General features: G+C 38.0%; 1 protein-coding gene across 1 annotated transcript; it reads left to right on the forward strand.

Moving 5' to 3' along the window:
• Positions 1-345: 345 nt before the first annotated feature.
• Positions 346-9,793, forward strand: HYAL4 (hyaluronidase 4). The gene is made up of 3 exons (XM_066364201.1): positions 346-1,296; positions 7,666-7,755; positions 9,407-9,793. The coding sequence occupies exons 1-3, from the start codon at positions 346-348 to the stop codon at positions 9,791-9,793; spliced, it is 1,428 nt and encodes a 475-aa protein (XP_066220298.1).
• Positions 9,794-10,333: the final 540 nt, after the last annotated feature.

Here is a 10,333-nt window from a genome sequence, read left to right on the forward strand (position 1 = left end):
ATGGTTATTATTTTACATCTTTTTTGATCATGAGCTTTTTTGAATGCAGGGACCACATTTTATTTATTTCATGTTCTGAACACAGGGTCTGAATCTTTGTGAATGTTTGCTGAATTGCACTGCTTGTCCTTGCACAGAACCTAGGTTACCTCTATATCTTAATTTACATACAGGCTTCTTTAAGACCTTTAAATAAAATATACTTTAAAAATATTAATATGTAACAACCATAATAATATTCATCTAATATTTGATACTTTTTCCTTAGAATTACCACTAATAGAAAATCTCTCCACAGGTCTTCTAGAGTGCATAAGGGCAGAAGATAAAATTTTTTGTCTTATCATGAAACTATTTTCTAAAGGACAATTAAAGTTTGGTGTGCAACCGGGACATCTCACATCATGGCTGCTCATAGTTTTCTTTCTGAAGTCTACCTCTTCTCTCAAACCTTCCCGACTTCCAATCTATCAAAGGAAACCTTTTATAGCTGCTTGGAACGCTCCAATGGCTACCTGTGGGATAAAATATAATACAAGACTAAACCTGAATATGTTTCAGCTGATCGGAAGCCCACTTGCCAAAGCCAGGGGACAAAACGTCACTATATTTTATGTCAACAGATTGGGATACTACCCATGGTATACACCACAGGAGGTGCCTGTTAATGGGGGTCTCCCCCAGAACGCAAGTTTGAAAGAACATCTAAAAAAAGCTCTTCAAGATATTAATTATTATATCCCTGCTAAAGATTTTAGTGGGCTTGCTGTTATAGACTGGGAACACTGGCGACCTCAGTGGTCCCGGAACTGGAGCAAAAAAGATATCTACAGACAGAAGTCAAGAGAGCTTATTTCTGAGAAGGTGAAGAATCCATCAGCTGCCGACATTGAAAGTTTAGCTAAAGCAGCCTTTGAAAAAAGTGCGAAAGCTTTCATGAAGAAAACCATTGAATTGGGAATTAAGAGCAGACCCAAAGGTCTTTGGGGTTATTACTTATATCCTGATTGCCACAATTATAATGTTAATGTCTCAAACTACACTGGATCGTGCCCAGAAAGGGAAGTTTTGAGGAACAATGAGCTTTCGTGGCTCTGGAACAGCAGCAGAGCTTTATACCCTTCTATCGTCGTCAGGAAACCCGTTGGCAATGGTGAAGACATTTTGCACTTCTCACAATTTCGGGTGCGTGAAGCCCTGAGGATCTCCGCCATGACATCGCACAACTATGCTCTGCCTGTATTCGTCTACACAAGGCTGGGCTACAGAGACGATCCTTTATTTTTTCTTTCCAAGGTAAGACACTCCTCGCCAAAGATGGGATTTCCTCCCTACCTCTGAAAGAGACATTTCTTTGACAATTATATTCTTTAAAGAATTTCTGATTAGTGGTGTCAGAAAGGAGCATAATTCCTTCTTTGACTAGGCATCTGCTTACATTTTCACTTAAGCAAAATAAACTTTATCATATTTATTTTTATTCTTTTAAGGGACGAAGTAAGGAAGGAGAAGGTCAAGTATAGTATCAGTAACTACTAGTACCTCCTGCTCCCCCACTTTGTGCTCCCTTACAATTGGCCTCATGAAATGTTATGGGGCCTGACCGGTGGCAGTGCAGTAGATAAAATGTCAACCTGGGATGCTGAGGTCCCGGGTTCGAGGGGTGGGCTTGCCTAGTCAAGGCACATGTGAAAAGCAACTACAAGTTCCTTCCCACTCCTCTCCCCCACCTTTCTCTCTCTCTCTCTCTCTCTCTCTCTCTCTCTTTCTCTCTCTCTCTCTCTCTCTCTCCTTTCTCTAGAAATCAATCAATAAAATCTAAACAAAATAAAAGTTTATTGAAACAGCTGGTGTAGATAGGCTGAAAGACCAGAAAAGACATGTAAAGATGAGGTAGTTTGCTCACAAGTACAGAAGTGCAGTGGAAAACATTAGTCTTTCTGGCCTCAGCTGTAAAATATCAAGAGAAAAGAAAAGTGTTTTATTTTTTAATGTATAATACCAGCTTTGATAAAAGGTATAAAGCAGGCACAACAATAAATGTACTTCACAGTCCTGAACTGTATAGCTTAGATAGCAAATTTTATGTAGATGTGTTTTTAACCACAATTAAACTTTTTTTTTTTTAATTTAAAGGTATAGCAAATCTGCTAAAAATCAATGAATTTATAGATTTAGCCATCTGGTTTATTCTAGACTCTATGACCACAGCTCATGGAAAGTTGGTAAGAGTTGTATCTGTTTCTAAAATTGAATAATACATTCATCACTAGTAGATGGGTTTGAAACCCTGGCTTAAAACTTAACAAATGGTTCTATCCTGTTTATTTTACTTAATTCACATATGTAGCCAAAGATCTCACACAAACCATGAGATTAACTTTTAAATAGATAAACTTTCAGCTCAATTTTCCCTCCCTTTTTCTCCCTTTGCTACCCCAGTCACTTAAGTGGAAAATTCTGGAGATAAAAACTTAAATGATACATTTGAGACACAATAGTGTTTTTTGTTTTTCTTTAAATAATTTTATTTATTGATTGATTTTAGAAACAGAGTAAGGGGAAGGAAAAAAGAGAAATGTTGGTTTGTTGTTCCACTTATTTATGCAGTCATTGCTTGATTCTTGTTTGAGCCCTGACCAGGGATCAGACCCACAACTTTGGTGTATCAGGATGATGCTCTAACCAAATGCGTTACTTGGCCAGGGTGACACAGTGATGATTTAAGATATTATTGGTTACTTTGGGTTTATCACATTTCTTCTTTGTGTACAATGGCAAGTTTCAATTCTCCAACATGCTTTAAATGTATAAAGACATTCTAAGTGTTAGGCATCCAAAGGCAGAGCTCAGAAAACACTCAAGTGAGGGCTCTAACAGAACCAGTAAGTTATCTATGAAGCACACAGAAAGTAGAACTTACTCCTAGAGGGGGACATGACCCAAATGTATGAGGATTTAGTAAATGTGATGCTTTTGACACTGTAAATGACATGAGTCAAAAACCCCACAAAACTCTATTGTGAGCTGATATTTGTATTACCTAGAAAAATGAGCAACAAATGGAAGAGAATGATAGGAAATCAGTACTATCTGGAAGGTTTAAAACAATTATTGAAATCTTTACAAAATAGTCTTGACTCTGGGATTGAAAGTTAAATACCACCTTCTTCTATAAAACTTACTTTCTTTTTCTATCTCTTGTTTAAGTAAGTTTCTGTCTCTAGTGATAATAAAGTTACTTTTGGAAGAAACAATAAACTTTAAGGGACAAAGTGTTCATTTCAACGAGGTTATTTTAGACGACTGGTACATTCTGCATGTTATTCCGACCTACGGTAAGCTACTTCCTGAGTAGCTGCAGCCTCAGAAATGCATTCGTTCTCTTGAAAGAAAGGAGAAACAACAGTTAGGCTCTTATTCTAGAAGCAGTTTTCTTTGGCTGTCCCAAAGTGTCATTCTGAAAACTTTCTGGATGGCAAGGCATTTTCAAATGTTTTAAGCCATTAGTTTAACTGCCATTTTACTCTATCCTCCATAAACAACTGCCCACAAATTTTTAGAAACCTGTTGTTTATTTATATAAACCCATAGATGACTAGTAATGACTTCCATTTCTGATTTTCCCAAAGATATCTACATTTTACAAAGGGTGTGCACGTGTGTGTATACCTACACGCAGTTGGGATTAGAAAAAGAATTTACCAGCAAGCAGCAAATCTCTTCATCTTTCTTGACCTCAGTAGCTTATTGTCTTAATCTACAAAATGGGATATTATTACTTGCCCTACCTACATAGCAAAAGTATTAGGAAAGTCAAATGAGAAAATATATATGTGAAAAATTGAAACACTAGAGAAATATATGTGGTAAATCTATTGCTTTTTATCAGGCACTAAAGCCTTAAATCTGGGAGGGGCATATCTAAGAATGGAATCTCTGTCCGCAGCCACAGCTTGGGGGAATAATATGGGGTAATTACACCCAATGTCACACAGAAGATTGCCTCCACTATTTACATATAAGTACATTCTAGATAGAATGTATGTCTGCTTTAAAAAATAATATAACAAGTTCTCTTGACTGTAGATTTCAAGCTGTTTTCCCCTGTAATGAATTGATATTCCTTCTGGTAACACACAAAGAAAGCTTATTAGTAATGCTGCAGCTCCCCACAGTGGGTACCTTAATATTCACATGCACTGTGGCTCACGAGGGACTGAAACTCAAGTGTGGAGAATGAGTCCTCTGGGTGCCTATATGCTCTACTTCCAAAACCTGATTTGAGTCAAGGATCACAGTTAGGGTAAGGCAGTCCCATAGCAGACAGGACCTGGAAGATTTGCTGCTATTATATCCTTTGTATATTCTTTATTTCTCCTTTCAGGTGGCATCATACACGTGGTTTTAAAGCGGTACCAATCTACTCACAGAGGCACCTTGCCTGTGACTCCCCCGAGTATTGCTCTTGTTTTTTGGGGAAGAAACTAACATTCCTCTTAACATTAACCTCACAAGGTGTGGCTTTCATGACAAACATCTGTAGCTTCCTTGCTGAATATGGGTCAGTAACATATAAATACAAAATGTAAAGGCTGTGCCTCCTTCCTCCCCTAATGACAATGCCATAACCCAAAAAAGTTCACAGGAGGTTTCTGGTTTCTATTTCAGCATGTAAGAAGCTTGCAAGTTACCCCTTCATTTTAAATATAAAGTGAAACAAACTGAAAAATCAACTCTTCTTAGAGTTAAAGAGATATGAGGACACAGGGCAGGTTGCTGCCCAGAAAACTGGAGAAACAGACAGGTGGATACAGAGAAATACAACTTACCAGATCAAAACCTTTGAGCAGAAACTTCTGTAGGCACCACAGCTGGATGGCTTGGGGAAACCTGAACTGTAATTGGTAATTGCTGGAGGCTCAGTGTGGACTGGTTTGCAAGATCAAAAACTCTAGGGCATAAAACAACAACAACAACAAAAACAAACAAACAAAAAAAACCTCTAGGGCAGTGGTAGTCAACCTGGTCCCTACTGCCCACTAGCGGGCATTCCAGCTTTCATGGTAGGTGGTAGCAGAGCAACCAAAGTACAAATAAAAAGATAGATTTAACTATAGTAAGTTGTTTTATAAAGATTTATTCTGCCAAACTTAGCAAAAATCCAACATAAATCACTTGGCAAGTAATTATTATATGCTTTAACTTCTTGTAACTCTGCTTTATAAATTTTATAAAGTAAAGTTACTTCCCTACCTTATAAATCACCATTACTGTGGAACTGGTGGGTGATTAGAAAATTTTACTACTAATAGAGATACAACAGTGGGCGGTAGGTATAAAAAGGTTGACTATCCCTGCTCTACGGGATTCAGCCAGGGGTAGGGGTCAGGGAGGTACACTTATGTGAGTTTTACCTCCAGGAGCTCATCACATTCTCGCCATGGAAATCAGAGAAAAACCTCTCACGCATCTGGCAGGCAGAGGAGAAATGGAAATGCTTTGAATATTCCAAACTTTCTTTTCTTAACAGAGTGTACTCTCAGGAGAAACCATTAACAGAGCTAAACCACCTGAGGTGTTACCTAAGTCTAACAGACCTGGGGAAGGAAAATACTCAACGTCAGCTGACTTTAGCCTTCCACTTAGAGGAAGGGGAATACCAAACTCTAGCCCCATGTAGCCAGCCTGTTCGATCTAAGAGGGGGGAAAACAACTGTGACACATTTGTGAAGTTCATTCACAGTCTAGAGATAAAGTCTCACTAAAAACAGACCTAATCATAAAACCCTTCCATTACTCCTACATCTTACTAGCACATTACTAAGTGCCTATTCATAGGAGTTCCTTTCACCCAGTATAAGCCATCTGCCCATCAAGAAAAATAACTATGTCTAGCCAGCAAGAAAAAAATTACAAGGCATGTTAGCTCTGACCCATTCAACAGACACTATGGTCATTGAGAATGGTGAAAATAGATATGAGCCTAAACAGGAAATTAGTTTAAACCAATATTTCTTCCCTTTTTGAAAACTTCCAGAAAATTGTCCAGAAAGTAAGACTTTAAAAATTGAGGTTGCAAAACCACTGATTTGTGTGGACTATAAACGTGTCAGATAAGAAGCTTTATCTCTCAAGTACTGATACTAATATAAAATGTCCCAGGTAAAATACAGTTTGAAGTTCTGCTTTTATTTGCTGCCAAATCACCTGATTATTTTTTCTAGCATATAACTGATGGAAACTCATCCTTAGAGTAAAAGATGAATGCTTAATATCCAAAACAATGGATAAATATATTATAATTTCACAAACTCATTTAGGAAACCTACTGTAGGAATGTTTTAAAATGAATTAATTTTTAAAAAATATTTATTTATTTAAAACATTTTTTTCTTAAGGAGAAATAGGGAGGCAGAGAAACAGACTCCCATATGCACTCCAACCAGGATCCACCTGGCAAGCCCCCTATTGGGCAATGCTCTGCCCATCTGGTGCTGTTGCTCCATTTATTGGCAACCGAGCTGTTTTAGTGCCTGAGGGGAGGCCATGGAGGTATCCTTAGCAGCTGGGGCCAACTTTTTCCAACAGAGTCATGGCTGCGGGAGAGGAAGAGAGAGATAAAGAGAGAAGAAGGGGTGGTGGAGAAGCAGATTGTCACTTCTCCTGTGTGTCCTGATTGAGAATCGAACCCAGGACATCCACATGCTGAGCTGATGCTCTACCACTGAGCCAACCAGCCAGGGCCTGTAGAAAATTAACTTAGGAAACTGATTGCATATATTCTACTCTTAATTTCCCTCTGAAATGACCTTGATCCATGTTCATCATTAAACATTAAAACGATCATCTTTTAGGGTTACAGAACCAAATGCCTCCTGCTGAAATTCACCTATCTTAACATTATTTCATCTATCTTAACCATATTGACAAAAATCTTGGCAGCCTTATCATGACTTGATAAGTCATAAGTCAGGTACTTTGAAATGAAACACAAATAATTCCAGGGACCAACTACAAGGGCAACACCAAATCAGAGCCTGCAAGTCCTTAACACTGTGTTCCTTTGCCTGGTCATTTAAAATCCAAATGACAAATAACCCTCTGAGTCCCTGCAGAGTCGAAGTTCTCAGGGGACTATTGCAAAATGAAAAAGTACTAAGAGGAATGGGAGCTGATCCTCACATTTGGAGAAAGAAAACTCTTGGATTCTGGATTCTATAATATATATATTATATATTCTGGATTCTATAATGTGTGTGTGTGTGTGTGTGTGTGTGTGTGTGTGTATATATATATATATATATATATATATATATATATATATATATATATATATATATACACATACACACATACAGATTTGTGTATATGCCCCCAGTCAACTTCGATTAAATGAATTTTGGTGGCTATTTACAGGCTAATGGTCTTCAAAATAATATCTCATTTGGCTAAATGAAAGTGTTTCTTTAAAAAATTTTAATAGGTTTTTCCATATGATGATAGAGTGTAATTTCTGAGCCTTGGGTCATTCAACATTTTCGTTATTTGAAGAAAGTAAAAAAATAATTTCATCCTATTGGATTGAACTTGGCCTCTAATCTTGATTTCTGGCATGCTGTTTTATATTAAAGTGACTAATGAACTCTACTCTCTTCAATCTAGGAAGATCTGATTAGAATCATTGGAGAAAGTGCTGCCTTGGGGGCCGCAGGCATTGTTATCTGGGGAGGCATGGATTTAACTTCATCTAAGGTAAGACAGTACCTTGAAGGTTCAATTAATATTGTGTGAAGATTTTGCTGTTTTCCCATGGAGCTCATAGTCAGAGGTCTTGAGGCTTCCACAGTAAACCAGTTTTAGAAAAAAAAAACTCCAAATAAGTGCCTGTTACTTAGGAGGAGCTCAATAAATATTAACTTTTATTGAGATAGTAATAAAAAAATACATTTGTTGAGTTATTTATTCTATGCTAGAATTGTGCTAAGTGTTTTTTGTATTGAATTTGCTTGCTAACTTGACATAATAGCCTTTATGAGGTAGGTGGGGACTGCTATCCTTATTCGCAGCTGAGGAAACAAAAGAAATTTAACCAGGGTAACAGCTAGGTATGCTAATTAGTGGTGGAGCTGGCATTAACCATAGTTATTCTCTGGAGCTCTTTCATTCAACCACTATGTAAAACGAGTTACATCATACTTTTAGAAATAGAAAAAGATGATAACTTTTCAATCTTACCAATTAACTTATTTTTCCCCTACAGAGAAATTAACTGAAAACTAATTGCATTTAAAGTAAGATTTATATGTCTCTTCAAATTTTTCACAGCTCAGGTACTATTTACTCCAAGAAATCTTCCTAGTTTTTCCTAATCCACATAAATGACAATGTCTTCTGTATTCCAGATTTTTTTTATATCTCTATAGTGTAAATATAGTTTGCCTTAACTCATGTCCTCAACATTTTTTGTTAAATTGAATTATTTTGCAAGTTCATGATCTTAGAATTTCACAGCCTCAATTTGTTGCAACCAAGATAGTGTTTGTGAAACAATTTGAGACAATATAAGGTTAAAAGTCCCCTCTGTTCACATATGAGAATTAGGTAGAAACTAAGAGAACTAATTCCTGTCTTTCCAGTTGTAACATTTCCCCTCCAGCCCATGTAGCTCATGAGAAGAGCTTGATCAAGAAGCTGACTACACCAACTGGCGGCCTCTATTTAGAACACATAATAGGAACAACACACACGCAGGCACACACACACACACACACACACACACACACACACACACACACACACACACACACGACCCTGTCAGCCTTCCAGGCCTTCCTCTATTTGAATTGGGTACAGACAATGAAAACCCAGGGCAATTGATATTTGAGCATAACCAACAGAAAAAAACAGAACACTATATGTTGATGGTCAACAATAAATTGGTAGAATATGATGATTCAGGTTCTGACACAACCACAAAAGGTACCACAGACCTGAAAGGTGGCAGAGGAACAGTGGTTCTGGCATGGTTTCTAATTGAGGTCTGTGCTTTTTTTTTTTCTTTCTTTTTTTTTTTAAATACTCATTAACTTGTGAACTAGAGGAGGAAAAAAGAAAGTGAACCAAAAGAAGGCAAGGTCACATATGCTGAGTGTGGGGCCCATTTACAAGTTCAGTTGCTTGGCTCCACTGTAACATGGTCTCTATATCCTATCCCTTTGACCTCTCGCCTTTTTGGGTCCCTTGTGGCATCGTGCCTGTGCCTGAGTTCACCAACTAGAACCAAGCTGTAAGGTTTCAATCACGTCCAAAGAGCTAATGTTTTGGAGATATAGAATGCTTTAACCTTATCAGTACCAGAAAGAAAACCAACAACACTAAAAGTCATCTGTTTCTATACGTATAGGACAACTGTATGAAGGTGAAGCAGTTCGTGAGCTCCGATTTAGGGAGCTACATAGTCAATGTGACCAGAGCCGCGGAGCTGTGTAGCCATCACCTGTGCAGGGACAACGGGAGATGCATGAGGAAGGTGTGGAATGCTCCGGATTACCTGCACTTGAATCCTGCAAGTTACCACATAGAGGCCTCTGAAGATGGAGAATTTGACGTGACAGGACGAGCATCCGCTAGAGACCTGGCAGTGATGGCAAAAAAGTTCTCTTGTCATTGTTATCAGGGACACAGAGGGGCTAACTGCCGAGAGATGCAGCCTGTTCGTAACTGTGCTGGGGTTTCCTCTTTGGCTGGCTTGCTGATAGCACTGTGTCTGCTGGTTTTAGCAGGTGATTAGAGCATTCAGTAGTGAGATCATTGAGTTTTAAAGGGACTTGTGTGGTCCCTAGTCACTTAGGAAAGGGAAGAAACTTAGGACATCTTTTTTTCCTTTTGGGAAATCTGTTGAGAGGTATTATAAGTAAACATCAGGTATGTCACTTAACATAAATATAGTGCTCAACAAAAATTAGGGGATATTTTACCACTTCCTATTCATTTTGAAAAATCCCCTAATATTTGTGAGCAGTGTAGTAACATAACACTTTATTTAGCTTCAATTTCACTAAGAAACCAGATCCAGGAGTAAAATCATTACACTTTTTTTTTCTTTGCTGGAATGTTTAAGTTTTTCTTAAACTAGAGCTAATATATCTGTCATTTTTCTTTTTAAAATTTTTGTCATTTTAGAGAGAGAGAGAGAGAGAGAGAGAGAGAGGAAGGGAGACAGAGAGAGAGAGAGAGAGAGAGGGAGAGAGAGAGAGAGAGAAGGGGAGAGGAACAGGGAGCATCAACTCCCATATGTGCCTTGACCAGGTAAACCAGGGGATTCGAACAG

Source organism: Saccopteryx leptura, chromosome 2 (genome assembly GCF_036850995.1).
Source record: "Saccopteryx leptura isolate mSacLep1 chromosome 2, mSacLep1_pri_phased_curated, whole genome shotgun sequence".
Lineage (NCBI taxonomy): Eukaryota > Metazoa > Chordata > Mammalia > Chiroptera > Emballonuridae > Saccopteryx > Saccopteryx leptura.

Bases quoted from the DNA above. Each gene is read 5' to 3' on its own strand.
- HYAL4 (XM_066364201.1), top strand. From the start codon at position 346: ATGAAACTATTTTCTAAAGGACAATTAAAGTTTGGTGTGCAACCGGGA. The intron at 1,297-7,665 runs GTAAGACACTCC...TCTTCAATCTAG, and splicing joins CTTTATTTTTTCTTTCCAAG to GAAGATCTGATTAGAATCAT. The intron at 7,756-9,406 runs GTAAGACAGTAC...CTATACGTATAG, and splicing joins TGGATTTAACTTCATCTAAG to GACAACTGTATGAAGGTGAA.